General features: G+C 54.2%; 6 protein-coding genes across 6 annotated transcripts; 5 read left to right on the forward strand and 1 right to left on the reverse strand.

Annotated features, from left to right (window-relative positions):
- Positions 1–297: 297 nt before the first annotated feature.
- CLUP02_05065 (uncharacterized protein) lies at positions 298–589 on the forward strand (the record flags this gene model as incomplete). The annotated part of the gene is made up of 2 exons (XM_049284074.1): positions 298–322; positions 384–589. 2 exons carry the CDS (start codon positions 298–300, stop codon positions 587–589), a joined length of 231 nt encoding a protein of 76 aa, XP_049141217.1.
- Positions 590–642: 53 nt separating this feature from the next.
- Positions 643–2,208, forward strand: CLUP02_05066 (26S proteasome subunit P45 family protein; the record flags this gene model as incomplete). The annotated part of the gene is made up of 4 exons (XM_049284075.1): positions 643–953; positions 1,029–1,444; positions 1,497–2,131; positions 2,188–2,208. 4 exons carry the CDS (start codon positions 643–645, stop codon positions 2,206–2,208), a joined length of 1,383 nt encoding a protein of 460 aa, XP_049141218.1.
- Positions 2,209–7,421: 5,213 nt separating this feature from the next.
- CLUP02_05067 (fungal hydrophobin) lies at positions 7,422–7,780 on the forward strand (the record flags this gene model as incomplete). The annotated part of the gene is made up of 2 exons (XM_049284076.1): positions 7,422–7,670; positions 7,733–7,780. The coding sequence occupies 2 exons, from the start codon at positions 7,422–7,424 to the stop codon at positions 7,778–7,780; spliced, it is 297 nt and encodes a 98-aa protein (XP_049141219.1).
- A 3,002-nt stretch (positions 7,781–10,782) lies between these two features.
- Positions 10,783–12,639, forward strand: CLUP02_05068 (uncharacterized protein; the record flags this gene model as incomplete). Its single annotated transcript, XM_049284077.1, has 5 exons — positions 10,783–10,858; positions 10,928–11,290; positions 11,346–11,468; positions 11,521–11,579; positions 11,632–12,639. The coding sequence occupies 5 exons, from the start codon at positions 10,783–10,785 to the stop codon at positions 12,637–12,639; spliced, it is 1,629 nt and encodes a 542-aa protein (XP_049141220.1).
- A 738-nt stretch (positions 12,640–13,377) lies between these two features.
- On the reverse strand, positions 13,378–16,841 carry CLUP02_05069 (fungal tRNA ligase adenylyltransferase; the record flags this gene model as incomplete). Its single annotated transcript, XM_049284078.1, has 6 exons — positions 13,378–13,629; positions 13,684–16,086; positions 16,157–16,290; positions 16,351–16,418; positions 16,517–16,627; positions 16,711–16,841. 6 exons carry the CDS (start codon positions 16,839–16,841, stop codon positions 13,378–13,380), a joined length of 3,099 nt encoding a protein of 1,032 aa, XP_049141221.1.
- Positions 16,842–16,935: 94 nt separating this feature from the next.
- On the forward strand, positions 16,936–17,631 carry CLUP02_05070 (ankyrin repeat protein; the record flags this gene model as incomplete). The annotated part of the gene is made up of 1 exon (XM_049284079.1): positions 16,936–17,631. One exon carries the CDS (start codon positions 16,936–16,938, stop codon positions 17,629–17,631), a length of 696 nt encoding a protein of 231 aa, XP_049141222.1.
- Between the last annotated feature and the right edge of the window lie 31 nt (positions 17,632–17,662).

Genomic DNA, 17,662 nt, shown 5'->3' on the forward strand with positions numbered 1-17,662 from the left:
GAGAAGCCTGAGGGAAAGGAATTACTGTGTTGTAAGATGGCGAGGGAAGTGCCTTGATGACTTATTGTTGTACATATCATATACCCTTTTAATCAGTCGGAGAGAGAGAGACGCATCTCGACCTAGGCCAGCTGGTCTTTTTGTCTCATAGATGTACCATGTTGTCTGTTTGAATGACAAGAGAAATGAGTTCAATGTGCCATGATATCAGATGACAGCATGGCTTGGTGAAGTGGTTCTGGTAATATCTCGTCGATGAAGTGAGATGTACTTAGTAATATCGTACCGTGTACAGGTATGTTTCTGCACAGTCAAAAGCACTGTAGCCGGATGCGGTCGGACTTTCCTCCTAGCGCTTTCCGGCCTGGCCATTTGACGCACAGGGCAACACCAGGCTGATTACGCGACTGTTGCTTGCCTTGAGGTCCAGCTCGAGCCTCACTGCCCAGTACCTCACCCACGCAGCTCCGAAGCTGTCCCTTTCTGCTCCATCACAAACCCACGACGACACACCGGTATCGACCCGACCCGGCCCCATCACCAATCCCTCTCACGCTTTGACGATAGAAACGGCGAATTGTATCTTTGACGAACATCTACCTTTAATATCCCCCTCCCGTCCCCCACACACACCCCGCCACCATGTCGACCCTTGAAGAGCTCGACGACCTCGATCGTCAGGACAAGAACGACAAGAGAGACGAGGGCGACAAGGACAAGAAGGAGAAGAAGCCCACTAACGATGGTGATGCCGATATGGAGGATGCTGAGAAGGAGGAAGACATCCTTGACGACGAGATCCTGAACCTCAGCACGCAGGACATTCAGACACGCAAACGGCTGCTCGAGAACGACTCCAGAATCATGCGCAGCGAACTGCAACGGTTGACGCACGAGAAGGCGACTATGGGGGAGAAGATCAAGGAGAACCTCGACAAGATTGCTAACAACCGGTATGCTACTTACTTCCCTCCCTCACCCCCGACCAACGATGACGGAATGGACGACTGACATAATCCATCTTACAGGCAATTACCCTACCTTGTCGGCAATGTCGTTGAACTCCTAGATCTCGACCCTACTGCCGAGTCATTGGAGGAGGGTGCCAACATCGATCTGGATGCCACCCGCGTGGGCAAGTCCGCAGTCATCAAGACCTCCACAAGACAAACCATCTTCCTCCCGTTGATCGGTTTGGTCGACCCCACCACCCTGAAGCCTGGCGACCTGATTGGCGTCAATAAGGACTCCTACCTCATTCTTGACACGCTTCCGGCCGAGTATGACAGCAGAGTCAAGGCCATGGAGGTCGATGAGAAGCCGACAGAGAAGTACACGGACGTTGGTGGTCTCGACAAGCAGATTGAAGAGCTGGTCGAGGCCATTGTCTGGCCCATGAAGGAGGCGGAGCGGTTCAAGAAGATTGGCATCAAGGCGCCAAAGGGTACGACCGAATACCAGAGGCTCATTAGGCGATATACTGACCATACTTATAGGTGCCCTGATGTACGGCCCCCCCGGTACCGGAAAGACGCTGCTGGCCCGAGCCTGCGCAGCACAAACCGACGCTACATTCCTCAAGCTTGCCGGTCCTCAGTTGGTCCAGATGTTCATTGGAGATGGTGCTAAGCTTGTGCGCGACTGCTTCGCCCTGGCAAAGGAGAAGGCCCCGGCGATTATCTTCATTGACGAGTTGGATGCCGTCGGTACGAAGCGTTTCGACAGCGAGAAGAGCGGTGACAGAGAAGTGCAGCGAACTATGCTGGAACTTCTGAACCAGCTTGACGGTTTCGCATCAGACGACCGCATCAAGGTGCTGGCCGCTACCAACCGTGTGGACGTCTTGGATCCTGCGCTGCTTCGATCAGGTCGTCTCGATCGAAAGATCGAGTTCCCCCTGCCGAACGAGGAAGCGCGTGCGCAGATTCTTAAGATTCACTCTCGCAAGATGAGGGTCGACCCCGCCGTCAACTGGGGCGAGCTGGCCCGCAGCACGGATGAGTTTGGTGGTGCCATGCTCAAGGCCGTCTGTGTAGAGGCCGGTATGATTGCGCTGCGTATGGGCAAGAACAAGATTAGCCACGAGCATTACGTGGATGCCATTGCCGAGGTGCAAGCCAAGAAGAAGGACGTGAGTGTTGAGACCTGCTGCCCGTGGGTTGCTGTATGCATACTGACTCTTTTCAGACGGTCAACTTCTACGCTTAATCCATTCACGTGTTGGGTGATGCCGCCGCTGGGTATCTGGGGTTATTGCTTCTGGCGGGAACGGGAATGCATAGAGGAGTCGAATGCGATAGACAACAACTTTGTACGATTACCACGGACACTCAAGCGGCCCTATAGGAATGGAAAGCAGGGTGATTGTGATCCCAGCAAGCAGTCCCATTACGCGTTCCGTTGATACTTGCCATGTCGGATGTGCCGTTTGTGAATTCGATGTTTGAACATGGGAAAGTGAGGCCTCTTGCCAAGTGGCGAATTGAGTGAGGGGAACACGGGGGAGAAGCTATCCACAGTTGGAGACGGTCAAGTATCCTGAAAGTTTGACACCCTGACTGAAGCCTACGATAGTTATCAACGATCGGCACCCGAGAGGCGAGAAGCAAATACGCGTTCAGCTTCACGGTCTCCCAAAGGGATCGGCAAGCTGTCAGGAACACCTCGCAAGATATCGAAAGTCAGGCTACTGCAGGTCGTAGGACCTTGTCGAGCTGAGGCCGATCTCTTTTGCGAGGCCAGCACAGGCACAGGGTTGTGGGTGAGCAGGCATTCGAGAGATGGTTGCAGGTATGCATGCATGCTCTTCACAAGTTGCGATCCTCCCCCGAGCAAGGGCTATGATCTGGCTGCTTACGTAGGTGCCATCCGTGTTGTCGTTTCTGGGATCCATGTTCTTTGGAGTACTTTGGGACGAACGGCCAATGATGAGGGTCAATGGCATTGATGAGGAGGAATTGGGAATCTGGGGGAGGGTGTTGCAGGTACGGCCATCGTAGCCGAGTATCTTGAGCATCGCGTATAGGAGAGCAAATGGGCTGCTATATCGTGTGGCGTTGTATACCTACCTCAGCATCGTAGTACGTTCCCTAAGCCTCTTCCGCGAGCCGTCTTTAGAGTATCATTGGCGGTGCGAAGTCTAGGGCTTTCATTACATTACTCTCTACGTAGACACTAGGTGCACAATGCAGATAAACAGGAGATTTGAGCTGTTCCTTGGAGGGCTGCCAGACCTTGGTTTTCCTCTCCGAAGAGGGCTGATCCCTGCCTGGTTCGGGGTCGCTTCGAGGTTCTGGGGGGTGGTTCACTGGTGGACAGGGGAGCTCAAGATGGAAGTCAAGTCCTAGCGTCCTCCCCTTTTTGTGGCTTTTGTTTTTTGCTTCTTCTTTTGCTTTCTGCTCAGCATTGGTGACGACGGTAGGTGAATTTGCTGTGAAAGTGGTATGAGGGCGTTGATGGTGAGGGTATGGGGTGACATCGTGGGAGCCGAGTTTTGGCGATGCCCACTTGTCACCCAGTTTGGTGACGATGTATTTGTCTGTCCAAGTTGACAAACCGGCAAGCTGCTTCGACTGTGTCTGTGTGGAATTCGGCAGCGTCAATGTAGGTCCAGAGTTCCAGCCTGCAGCTTTCTCGGAACTTTTTTTTGTTATTCTCCTGACGAGTATTGCCTTGCTCCCCTCACTCACTGATTCAGCGCTGCGTTTTCTGGGTGTCATGGTCTCATGTTAATGACACCGTACCGTTGCGGCGGGCGTGGAGATGGGAAAGAGGTGTCACGGTGTGCTGTGCCCAGGTGTGCAGTTTGTTACCGAGAGTTCGGACCATGGCCGGGGGGATGGATTTGGGAGGGGGCGAGACCGATGACGCCACCGCGGCTGAAGGGGCGGAAAGCTGGCGGAGAGGGAAGTTTGGGCCAGATGGGAGTAAGAAGCTTATTCTCCCCCAAGTCCCTTCCCCTTGCGCCGTTTCTTACTGTTCACGCTATTGTCTTCCAAGGTGCTCGATGCATTGCGTGATGGGCCAAAGTTGGCGGTAAGCCTTACAAGGTGAGACATGAACTTTTCGGCCCCCGATCTGGGGGAAGAAGCCGCCGGCGGGAGTTAGGTTTAGAGGGAAAGTATCGCGGCCGGCCCCATCTGCCGCCCGGGGCTCCACGTCCGACTTCACTACGTACCTTGTACCTTTGTACCGGTCCAGACATTTTGATGAGTGTGAACGAAAAAGTCTGGCGGCTAAATTTCTAAATCTCTTGTTGATCGTCATAAATCATGCATTTCTTCCCTGTTGCGACCGAGTAGTCGCTGCCGTTCATCTCGTCTTTTCATCACAGCTGGTGTTCTTATTCCCAGTTGTCCCCATTTCGTTGGATTACAGAGAGGCACCCGACACTTCGTCTATTGTTAGAACGCTTGACACGTTTTTTGACAGTTCTCTAAAGGGGTCAGAATTTACCAATTGTCCAGCTGCTCAGGGGAAAAGACGTGGATGCAAGATGCAGCGTGTTCCCAAAAAACGAAGCAGCTAGTCGTGGCGTCGATGCTGATCTTTCTCAGCCACGCTTGTCCTACCGTTTGACACGAGGGGATCGTCGGCCGTTGGAAAGAAAATAAAGAGCAACACACAGACAATTGAGGCAAAAAGCCGTCTTTTACTGCCCAGCTTCCCAACGGTCAAGGCCGAAGCGGCATAGGGACTAGAGTTGCTAGTCACCAATGGGCACCCAGCATACGCCGAAATGACGCTCTTTTCCCCCTTCCAGAAAACCAATCATGGATGGTAGACTTCTTTCCGGGGGTGTGTATTGTTGTGTGTGGTGTGAATACCGGCAGTTAAGATGCAGGGGAGCGGCACATATAGGTTTTCGTCCTTCCCTCCCCGCTTTCCTCCAAGTGATGGCCTGCCCCGGCAGCCCGTAGGCGCGGACCAACGACGTCTCAAGACGTTGATGGTTTCTCGGCTTGGCTGTTTGTTAGTGCTTCTTTTGTTGGAGGAAACCCACGCCGTTGCCTTTCCTTGGATATGCTATGATTTGGCTCAATTCCCTTTTGATTTGCCTGCCGGTGCCGTGCCGAGAGCTTCCATGCGGCTGTATTCGAATGAGGTCAGAACCCGGTTGAAATGGAGCGCATGGAGTACCAATACTACCTTACCCGAGCCTCCTCTCTCTTGTGTCGTCTCGCCACCGCGACCTAGGGAAACAGCCGCCGCGGTGACGATCTCCATTGTACTGAGGCATGGCAATGGGTACTGCAATGTAGTGTAGTGTAGTGCAAGGCGAGGCGAGGCAGCGGTTGGGTATTATCCCATCTATACCATTATCCTCGTCTGCGATCGACGCAACCCCAGGACGGATTTCTCCTTGCTCTCCACCATCACCGCCTTTCATCCCTACGTCCCTGGCCATATTCTTTCTCGAAATCTTGTTCTGGCAGAAACCCCGAATGCATGTATGCACTTTCTTGGGAGACAGGGGAGCCTGGAGGCAGCCACGGCAACATCCCCCGGACCGTGGTTCGAAAAGAAATCACCGACTTGGCCCGATCTGGTAACGTAGGAGAGGAGTACCTGACGTATTGCGCGCCCATCTAAAAGCTGCAGACAGACGAGCTCGACACGCAAGGAACAGGGAGTCTGTTTCTGGAGGAGAGTAGAGAAGTAACTAGTGTCCCTTACTGGCCGGGGCCGGCGGCCGTTTTCTGCCACGCGAGATTGGGGCTCATGCATTGGTGTTTGCTAGATCACAAGGTTCTGTTTCTGGATGAGGACTGCGACTTTGTGGCTTGTGAGCCCAGTGTCTTTCATGTTCGAGATGACAGATCACGCCCACACGCCCCCTTTTTCATGTCTCTGCCATGTTCTGGAACGAGAGGTCATCGTTGAGGTTTAGGCTCGGAGCACGGTTCTACCACTGTCGCCAGGCTTCGTCTCCTTATTCCTCATGCCCTGGCGCCTCGCCCAAGAAGTCATGGGTCTTGGTAGCGATATCTCGTCGCGTCGTCATTCTCGTTTTGAGGCTTGAACGCCATGTCACGCTGGCATACGCAGAGGACCAAAATGTATCAGCCAAACGGATCAACTGATGTATTCGCCTCAACGCAGCATGGCAAGCAAGTATTCCCCGCATTCCTTTTCGTTTCCTATCTCTCTCTATTCGGACGTTTACACAGACTATTCTGGAAGGCGAAAAAAACAAGGAAACCCGTTCGAGCACCATTGTTCCCATGTGGAGTTCAGGTCGGATGGGCACACCCACCTTCTGGTACCTCTTGCAGCAGAACCCTGCGTCAGAGGAGACCGGGGTCGCGGACAATTCACGGGCGCATCTGCAGATGCAGACGACGCAGTGCCACAGTGGCAGTCTCCCATTGTCGTGGTCTTGGGATGGGATGGTCTGCCCGATGCTGATTTGTGCCTGCGTCGTCCGGTGACTCCGATATCTGCCAAAATTACCCCCGTCATCCCTAGACTGAGGCTACACAAACGACTGCTTCCATCTACCTTTCACAAGACCATTACTGTAGACCACCGGCGTTGTCATCGAATTGCTGAACGCCAGTTGGGCGGTCATTTGGTAAGAATTATAAGCTTGCGGTCCAGTGGCTTGTCTTCTCGACCACTTACACGCCGCCTACAGACCATTCTCCAGTTCTCACTCTGCCGCGGGCAACGACGGCGGCCTATGATATGAAGAAGAGAGCTGTGCTCGCCAAGGCAACGGCTAAGCGGCCTCAGCCGATTCAAAAGTGTGTGCCTACTCTACACAAAGTACATGTGGGTGGCAACCCTCGAGAGTCCAACTGGAGATTTCAGGTACCGATCCGAGTATTCCTACTCACGCCTCCATCATCCTCAGTAATAGGGGGTTGTATACCCCGTTCACCCGTCTCGAACCACAGAATCACCTTGCCCCTACACCCGGCTACCTCCCCTGAGCTCCTATCTTCACATTGTCAAGTGAGGAGTCCCTGTCGAACATGAGATCGACACAAGCCGTCTTCGTCACTCCACAATCAAAGGGGGGCGCAAGGGGAGGGGAGGGGATATAGCTGCCTCCCGTTTAAGGCGGTAGGGGGCCATCACGATGTCACGCTGTCCAAGGATTGGGACAGAAGTCCGTCGTCGGGGCGGCGCGAGCGCTTCGTTTGCTTGGGGAATCTTGGTCAGAGAGACATCGTCATCGAGACCGGAGGCCTGTGACGAAGGACAAGACGAGTGTCTTGTTCATGGTCTTTGCGGTCGTCACGTCTTGTCTGGAATCTCTATATAAGAAAGCACGTCAGTCCCGGTTGATGACCATCTTCCTTCTCTCCACTCATCAGCTCCATCACACCAACAAGCCTCATCTCCAGCTTACAACAATCACTCTTCTATTCCCATCTACTACATACCCACTTACACCAAACCAACCCACCGCCATCATGAGATTCACCATCGCCCTCACCGCCCTCTTCGCCGGCGTCGCTCTCTCCGCGCCCCTCGAGGAGCGCCAGGCCGTCTACGTCCCTTGCTCCGGCCTCTACGGCACCTCGCAGTGCTGCGCGACGGACGTCCTCGGCGTCGCTGACCTCGACTGCGGCAACCCGCCCGAGGCACCTACCTCGGCCGACGAGTTCAGCTCCATCTGCTCTGCCATCGGACAGCGTGCCCGCTGCTGCGTTCTGCCTCTTGTGAGTTCTCTTCCATATCTTGATCTATATGATATGAGCGTGTTTACTGACAGATGATACAGCTTGACCAGGGTATCCTCTGCAACACCCCCACCGGTGTCACCGACTAAGCGTCTCATATCGGACGCGGGTTTGAAGCCAACGATACTTCGTTGCTTGACGAGAGAGCTCTTGAGTTGAAAGAACTCGGGAGCCATGAAGATTTTGTACGAGTTGAGGAGGATGTAACGGTACTCTTGATTCGATATACATGGGCAACAATTGTTTTATAAATTGGGACGGGGAAGACGGCTGGGGGTTCAGGGGCGGAAAAGGCTTGGAGTCTATGAGGGCTATATAGGCTGCTCTCTGGCAGCTTGTACAACACCTATGTCTAGGGAAATGAATGTTTTGTTGAAGTCAGTCGACCTTGTTGGCGGTGAACTCGTTGAAGTCCAAGGTCCACAGCTTGTGTCGACGATTTACAGCCACCGGTGTGAAAGTATACGGGCTTCACGGTAGACGACAGCATCTGGTCAAACGGCTACACCCTGTGGTAAGGAATCTGCAGTATTGACTGTGGTTTGATGGCAAGGTATGCAAGAATCAACGTCGAATCCGTCTCTACTTCTAAGCCTTTTCCCATATTCCACACAGCATAATACGTACACCATAGGCTCGCATCGCCATCTACGAGTTTCATCGACTTCTTCACCAGCAAGTCTCTCGGAATTACTCATAATGCATTCATCTTGCGAAAGATACGCTACTTAGGTAAGGTTCCTGCCATGAGATTTGCCTCCCGACATTGATAGGACGAATGGCTCGTTATACAGGCCTCGAGACGGGCAGAGTGTATACACCAACTAATTTAACAAAAGCAGAAACATCGCATCCATACCTACTGGTCCGGATGAGAGATCCTCAGACACGCAAACTCGTTGGGTCTCGCTGCCTTTGGGTCAACTGGCTAATATGACTGAGAAAGATAGCTCAAGATACAGACCGCAAGGTCTACACATCAAATGACACTAGAAACAGACATACTCCCCAAAAAATACCGTGCACGATCTCCGGACAGGCAACTCGGAAGTCAAGAATGCGAAAAGGAGTATTCACATCTTGACATCTTTGAGAAGCAGCATAGACGAAGCAGCTGTCAAAAGAGGGCCAGTCCGCAAACGCGCCAGCAGGGAAAGGGGGGCCGGAGCAATGACGATGATGGACCGGTCCAGGCCTTTGATCGGTCTGGCAGTCTCGGTGAAGCATGTGAGTTCGCGGTGTGGGAGAGCACTGACCGCCAGCTGGCAGTATATTCCCCACAACCCGGCCCCGCCCGTCCCATCATCGAAAGGGAAGCACCACGGGCAAGCACGACCACCTGGCTACGTGCGTGTACCTAGGCCATTGCCAAGGATCACGATGAGGAAAGAACTTGTGGTGACAGCTGGTGGCGGTGCGGAGAAGTGGCTGATTTTTTCACACTCCAAAACCCCATCGTTGGTTGTGGTGACCGTGGGGTTAGCTCAGAGTGACATCACCGGAGCAATTGGTCCTGGACAAGAGCCATTGGGCAGGCAGGGAGTAAGACAGAGCTCGCAGCTTCCCGCTGGAGCTAAGGATGACGCAGGAAGGCACCTCACCTTTCCTTTCCCCAAGCTCCGTCTACACGAAAAGTGTTGAGCATTGGTTCACAAACAGGAACATGAAAATGAAGTTATCCTGAGTCTTTAATCCCAAACGACAATTCAAATATCTCAGGCTGATGGCATGAATGGCATAAACATGTCCCCCATATTTCCCATCAAAGTAATGGTTTCACCGTCCTTGCTCCAAACTGACCTGCAACCTTAATGTTCAGCGCTATGCACGTTGCACCAGGTACGTACCGCCCAGCCAAGCACCGCCAAACAGCCCGGACACCGCAGTGAACCCGCACCGCACCGCGTAAGAAATCCACTAGACAGGGGGGTAGCTACGTCATGCTGAACAGAGATGAGCTTCACGGAGCTCTCTGAATGGCTGAGGAGGGGAGAGCTTTTTTTTGTTGCCCTTTTCCGTCATCGTCTCTGAAGCACATCATCGTGGCATGTGGCCTGTCCTGGCCGGTGCTATTGCATTGAATTGACGTGACTGCCCTGTCGACCTCACTGTGTTGGCCCCCAAGGTAAGTAGGTGTTGCTCAGTTACGTGGGGAGCTTGGACGTGCCATGTATGGATACGATATGTCTCTTCTTTCTTTGTTTTGTTTGATTGTCTCAACGTCCGGCCGGTTGTCTCCAAACAATTTGAATAGCAAGGCAAGGGAAGACTTGGGCAGGTGCACCATGCAATAAGTTTGCGAAAGAGAAGGAGCTCCTCGCTCGTCACTCCTTTGGCCGCGGCAAGTGCTTCTTGAACCAGGCAGGTGCGACTTATATGTATGGCAATGCACCTTACCCAGGAAGGCACCGAAGGCAAGGTGTAGAAAGTACGTATCGCGAATGTACGGATACGTAGGTAGGTAGGTATTGTACAACCGCCCGCTCCTTCCTCCATCCACAAGGCCTCGAATGCCATGGCCATCGCAGCAACGGGACGAGAGAGATGAGATGCATCCACGGGGAAGGCACCCAAGGCGCCCAACACAAATGCAGCCACAATTTCCCCCAAATCGTACCTCACCGCAGTGACGTGATGGATTCCTACCGTGAATTAGATCATCCGTGGTCCATTGGGTGAGAATTGACGCTTCAAGCTTGACGCTTGCCTTCCTTTGGTTGACCCCAAGGCCCCTTCCTCACTTGTGCTCCGTAGGTAGTCTGTACGCCTCCCATTTCCTCCCTGTCGTCAACCTGCCCGCCTATTGCCTGCACCTGCACCTCCACATTCATCTAGGTTTCCCGTCCACATTGCGTCTACCTACGTCTCCCCCCTGTACACAAGCACGTAGCTTGCCATCCCGCCTCCCGTCGACACAACAAAAACCACCTACACCCTTGGCAACCTCTCCCCCGAGCTTGACCTTTCTGTTTCTTCCTCTCTACATCAACATCTCTGTGATTTCCTCATCTCAGTTCTTTCCGGGCCTCTTTTTTTTCGTGATACCCCCATCTCTGGCTCTTCATTGGAAGACTGATTGCAAATCAACATCATGCGTTTCCTCCCCGCCGTCCTGACGGCTCTGGCTGCCCAGGGCGCCATCGCGAGCTCTTGGTTCTCCAAGGCTGGTACGTCATATTCAGAATTCATCATTGTCTTGATTTGTTTGATATGAAACTGACAAATATCACTCGCAGCCTACAACAAGTGGCACGAGACCGAGCTTGAGCGCTGGCTGTCTGACCATGACATCCCCTACCCTACTCCCGCCGACCGCAAGGATCTCGAGAAGTTGATCGAGAACAACTGGAACGACTACGTTGTCTCCCCCTACAACTCGTGGGATACCGACCGTCTTCAGAGCTACCTGAAGGCCAAGGGTCTCGAGACCGAGGGCGCCGCCAAGGCCAACAAGGAGTCTCTCGTCGCTCAGGTTCAGAGCTCTTGGTACGAGACGAGCGACCAGGCTCAGAACGCCTACCTCAGTGTCAAGGACTGGATCTTGGACAGCTGGACCGACAGCCAGCTCAAGGCCTTTGCTGACAAGCACGGCATTCCCGGTATGTTCACAGCAAATTTTGGTGCCACAAGTTTCCGAGACTGACATCATTCTAGTCCCCCAGCCCCGCAACCGTGACAGCATCCTCCAGAAGGCCCGCGCCAACTACGAGACCATTGCCCAGAAGGCTGGCGAGACCGCCTCCTACCCTGGTAACTGGCTGTATGAGACCTGGTCCGGTATGTATTGATCCTCTGCCCACTGCTTTTCCCACGCTAATCTCATGTGCAGAGTCTGACTTCAAGGAATGGCTTGATACCCATGGATTCCCCGCTCCCCAGGTCACCAACGTGAGTACAACCAAAATGCCCGCGCACTGCCCATGTGCTAACTCCTACACAGCGCGATAAGCTGATTGCCTCTGTTCGCCGCAACTCCCGTCTTGCTTCCCTCAAGGCTCAGGAGCAGGCCGCGAGCGCTTCCGCTTCTGCTCAGCAGGCCTATGCCACTCTCACCGACATGGTCATTGACGCCTGGAGCGAGTCTCAGCTCAAGGAATTTGCTGACAAGAACGGCATCCCTGTTCCCCAAGGCACCAAGACCAACGAGCTGAGAGCTCTCGTTCGCAAGCACCGTGCTGACTTCCTCAACTCCAACATTGCTGGCAAGGCTAACAGTGCTTTTGGTGCTGCCACCTCCAACGTTAACCAGGCTGCTGCCAAGGCCACCGATGCTGCCTCTAACGCTGCTACCGAGGCCTTCAATGAGGCTGTTGGTACCTGGTCTGAGAGCCGTCTTAAGGGTTACCTCGACTCCCGTGGCGTTCCCGTTCCCCAGGGATCTAAGACTGATGAGCTCCGTGCCCTTGTTCGCAAGAACCAGCACAAGGCCGCCACTGGCTGGAGCGCCTGGACCTACGATGATCTCTCCACCGAGAACCTCCGCAAGTACCTTGCTTCCAGCAGTGACGCTGCCGTCAAGAATGTTGCCGACAAGAAGGACGCTACTCGCGATGAGCTTGTCAACGCTGCTCAGTCTGCTTACAGCTCCGCCTCTTCTGCCGGTGGTACTTCCTATGCCTCCGTCACCAGCTACCTGTCCCAGGCCACCGACGCGGTCAAGTCCAATTTCTTTGACACATGGAGCGAGAGCGAGCTCAAGAGCTACCTTGACAGCTACGGTGTCAACGTTCCCCAGGGGTCCACTGTCAACGAGCTCCGCGCCTACGCCCGCAAGCAGTACACGTACTTCAAGTACGGTACCTCGACTCCTTCCGATACTCTCTTCGCTAAGGTCGCAGAGAACGTCAAGGACACCTGGAACTGGGTTTCCAACCAGATCGGTCTTGGTGCTGATGCCGCTCAGAAGAAGGCCGTCGAGTCCAAGGAAAAGGTCAAGCAGGAGCTGTAAATGCTCTTCCCACTTTCTAATTGATACCCATCTCTCATGACGATGGAACTAGTGACTCACCTGAGTCACGCTGATGACGGATGACAAAATTTGGGTTTTCGGCTTGTTTTGTTAACGACTTTTGCTTTGGGAATTACCATGGTTCGGAGGGGATACCTTCAAGCCCAGGGTAACAAGGGTGATGGACGCCGCACGTTTATCGAGTCTTTCCCTTGGGCCAGGACTGTACACTATTCATTTAGTAATGAGCCATGAAATTAAGCATTCAAAGTACTATCAATGACAGGATTGAACGTGACCATGATGTGAACGTGTCACGCTGATGCTTTTAAACCGCCCCCCTCACATTTGATAGATAGGGCTTAATGCATTGCGGCTTCATGAAACAAGCATGCTCCACGTTGGCTAGAACGAATCGATAAGTAATAATGTCTGAGTCGTTTCCCGCCTCGCGATTAGACACTGGCGATCAACCCATATGGTTTGACGTACAATCGCATAACACACCACTTGGAACTGAGATAGCCCGTAAAAGTAAACCTCAAAGGGGACTTGGTCTAAATAAGGACTATCCACGATGTAGACCTCAACTAACGGTCAAGACTGAAACTTTTGGTATTTAAAAGCACTTCTCACGAATCCTCTCCATTTGCCCTTTCTTTTTTTGGGTACGCCTCTTCGCAATGCGAACTCTCACAAAGTCACCAACTCTCACCTCCAAATGTTGTCATACCCGCATTACCTTGAGAGAACGCCCCGGACGACTCCCTCCAGGTTGGGCTTGTTATCAAAGACGACTTCCTGGATCCCCGTCTCGCCGCCGGTGCCCTTGTCCAGCCAGCGGGCGAGGAGGTCGTTGCTCTCCTTTGGCTTGACGGCGTCGTCGCGGGTGCCGACGGTGATGTGGGCGACGTTGTTTGTGCACTTCCACTGGCCTGTCGGGTCGACTAGCCGGACAACCATGGCCATGACGCGGTCGTCAAAGACCACCTATACGAGAGTCAGTCAGTCTGTAGATGGAAAATCACAAAGGGTTCTGCTTACCCGCTCGAGCTCGACGGAGCACTCGCCCAAGGGGCGGATGTTGGCCTGGTCCTGGGTACCATTTTCCTTTTCCGCCTCGGCGAATAGGGCGAGGTACTTTGACCACAGCTCCGCGTTGTCCTTTGAACTGGCGCGGTGCATGAGCGTGACGTGAAATTTGGGCTGGACGCGGCGGGTCTGGTGAAGCTGCTTGTAGAAGCGGGAGGTGGAGGCGTCAACCTTGTTGAAGGCGCCGTCGAGGACGCCGCGGACTTCCTGGGACTGCACCTCGACGGACATGTACTCAAGAGGCTTCTTCTTCTTCGGCTTGGGACCCGCCTGCTGCTGCTGGCCCTGCTTGTCCTTGCGGGGACCGCGGTCCGGAATGTTGTGCTTGAACTCGGGCTTGTACTCAATAAAGGCGGACTGGATGGCTTTGTCGAGCTGCTCGGCGGAGGGGACCTCGGAGACGAGGTTAGGGTACATGCGGTGTAGCTCGGTGATGACCTTCTCGAGGTTCTCGCGGCTGCCGGCGGTGGGGTCGAGGTTGATGACGTTGTCGAAGCCATCGTCGGGTGGAGAGAAGGCGGTCAGCGGCTCGAAGCGGCTGATGAAGCCTTCCATGACGCCGAGGAATTTTGACGCGTCGGTGGCGGCGTGGATGGTCTGGTGGTTATCGCCGCGGGCAATAACACGCTCCTGGGTGATACGCCGGACCTCGTCGACGTTGGAGTTGTCGTGGGCGAAGTAGAGAGCCACAAGGCGGGCCGTCTGGTGCTGGACCTTTACATCGGTGATGATCTGCTTGCGCTCATGCTTCTGGGCATTGTTGCGGTCGCCGATAACGACGGGATGATCTTTGAGGAGGTCGAGAATGGCCTTTGTGAAGCGAGGCGGCCGGCCCTTGCCTGAGATATTGTCGTTCTGCACGTGGCCCCAGTTGAATAGCTGCTGTAGGGCGACGGCGATAGTAGTCTTGCCGCAGCCGATGGTGGCAATGGGGCACAGGATCACGTCTCCGGTGACATCTGCGTTGACGTTGTTGGGCCCATCCTCAAGCTCGAGATTAGCGGCGTCGGAGCCCTTCATGTTCTTGTAGGCGAGGAAGTCGTTGCGGAGAGCGATGATACCGTGGTTTTGCTGGTAGAGCTGGGCGAGCTTGGGGTCGGCCTGAAGGCGCCGGCGGGCGTAAAGGAGGTACTCCTCGGTGATCTTGATGTGCTTCTTGTAGCGGGGCGGCTTTCCGGAGATCATTGCTTTTGTGCACTCGCGCCATTGGCGGTACATCAGATAGGGCTCCTCAAACTTGTACTTGAAGAACCAGTCGCGGTAGGGAACAGACTCCGGGTTGTAACTCTCCTTGCAGCGGATTACGAATCCCTCAACGTCGCGGTCGCCGTAGGCGCCCGTCTCTGCCACCTCCTCGAGAAACTTCTTGACCTCGTTGACATCGTCCATGACGATCAAGCCGACATTCTTGAAGCCCCAGTCGTTGCCGAAACTCTGAACGAGGGCGCTGGGGTAGGTGGCAAACTCGGGGAGATTCAAGTTGATGCCGTGGATGTAGAGGCCGGCTTTGTCCGGACCGTACTCGAGGATGTGCTCCTCAAAGGAGTCGTCGCAGAGTTCGGCCACAGCAGTGGAATTCCGGTCCCGGAGCTCCCTGGCCAAGTCCTCTTTTGTCTTTCCCAGGGCAGCGAGCTGCTTCTCAATCATGCGCTCTCCGGCAGTAGCATGGCTAAGCTCGGCGTCGGCCCTATCACCTGTAGAGTGCTTGCTGCATACCAGCAGCGTACCATCCTCCAAGCCGGAAATGAAGATGATGCAGCCGTTCTCCTTGAGGGTGAGCTCGTAGGGGCCCTTTGTTCTCGGGATGATGTTTTCCCACTTTGTCTCATTGACCTCGCCGACGTTGAAGAACTTGTCGTAGCCTCGCGTCACAATCTCATGCTCGTTTCGGCGGTTTCTTGCTGTGAAGAGACCTCTGGCGTAGGTGGGCAGGCCTCTCTTCTTGTAGTCCCATTCCTGCATTTTCCAGGAGTCGACAGTGACACCATCCTGGGAGTTCTTGACGTCGAAAGACGTCTTCTTGCAGGAGAAGCCACCGCCCTTTGACTTTGCAAACTTGTTGTAGGCCTTTGCGTCGTTTAGGGCGTGAACCATCTCTGAGACCTTTCCGGCGTCCTGGGCAACATAGGGGACCTTGGGCATGACTGCCTCGGCATTCATCGCGTTTGCTGTCGCCATTGTTGTGGTAAAGGGTTTGTTGAAAGTGAGGGGGGATTGTCTAGAAGCGAAGAAAAGTGCCCTTCGGGCAATGAACATGGAAAGGACGACAAAGAACGACGCTTGTGCTGTCCCTTTCTCTGTTGAAAAAGGAGAAGAGACAAGTTGTGTGAAGATGATCTCACTTGACCGTTCGGCCTGGGAGGGTGAGATATTCGTTTGTTTTGTAGTACTTGAAAATAGGATGTAAGCCTAATCCTTGACTAACAACCTTGAGATTGGCAAAAAAGTAAACACTGAGGTACCTTAGGTCGAGTAGGTACAGACCGCAGCAAACGCAGTACAGGAGGTGAGTCACTGTTAACTGCCTCGTTTGGGCAACGGACGAGAGAAAGTTCCAACCTGAGGGGGTCTCGATCAAGCGGCCTCAGCTCAAAATATTGGCGTGTGGCTAAGTCACACCTTGAAAGAAATCGAGAGGGAGACAACCTAAGAGAAGCAGAGAAGTAGAGAAACAGAGTCTCAAAGCACTGCAAGTTGAACTCTCAGAAGACGTCGGTAGTCACGCCGGGGGAAGGAGGCCAATCGACGGGAAATGGCGTGGTGGTTTGTGCCTTCCTTAGGTTACCTGGTGTGCCTTGCGCTTTCCACATTGGGGTGCGGTGGTCCATTGGGCAGGCGCGATGGATAAGCGCCACTGCCACCAACGTCGTGGGATTCTTCGGGGGGGGCACTGGGGCTTGGAGGGGCACAGCACAGCTCCCAAAGGGCCAAAGTCCCAGGGCCTCCAACCCCCACCAACACCCGACCACTGCAGCTTACCTCATCCAGTCTAGGTAGGCGGTAAGGATCATCTTTGGAGGGGTCAATGAACTTTCCATTGTATGCGTCACGCCGGGAGCTCCCCTCATCCGGCAGAAAAATTCCAACAAGCAAAGACAGCAACATAACATTGTTGGACGAAAACCAATTTGGCCTCAAATTTCCCGACCCAAGAGTTTTCCTGCTAGTTTTATTTCCAAGCTAATACCTTTGGCCAAACCAACCATGGCTCCCAATCCCTACCTCTTGGCCGCCGACAACCCGGACGCCCTGCTTACCCTCCTCCGCGAGAACCCCGCCATCGCCTCCGGCCAGGATGAGCACGGCTACTCCCTCGTCCACGCCGCCGCGAGCTACAACCACCTCGAGCTCCTCCGCGCCCTGATCCGCGAATTCAACGTCAACGTCGACATCAAGGACGAAGACGAGGAGACTGCGCTCTTTGTCGTCGAGACCGTTGCTGCTGCCAAGTGCCTGGTTGAAGAGCTTGGTGCCGACATCAACGCCAAGGGCGCCGACGGCATCACCGCCAGCCAAAAGATTGAGGGCGAGGGAGACTACCCCGAGATCGCCGAGTACCTGCAGGGCATCGAGACACAGAGAAGCGCCTCTGCCGCCGCTGCTGCTAAAGCTGCCGCTCCTACTTCTACCACCACCGCCGCCACCACCGATACCGCTGCCCCGCCCATCGACATGCCGCCCGTCCCTGAAGGTCTCGCCGTGACGCTCGGCACCATGGACCAAGCTGAGGAAGTCCCCGCCGAAGTCGACCCTGAGTTCAAGCGCCGGATAGAGCAGCTGGCCGAGAGGGAGGACTTCCACACAGCCACGGGCCAAGCCGAGCTACGCCGCCTCGTCGAGGATGCCGTCCTCGGTCAGGACCTGGGTGATGAGCGCAGTGTGCGTCAGAAGCAAGGTTAAAAAGAAGTTGAAGAGAGAAGAAAAGCATTCT

The sequence above is a fragment of the Colletotrichum lupini genome, chromosome 3, assembly GCF_023278565.1.
Source record: "Colletotrichum lupini chromosome 3, complete sequence".
Classification (NCBI taxonomy): Eukaryota; Fungi; Ascomycota; class Sordariomycetes; order Glomerellales; family Glomerellaceae; genus Colletotrichum; species Colletotrichum lupini.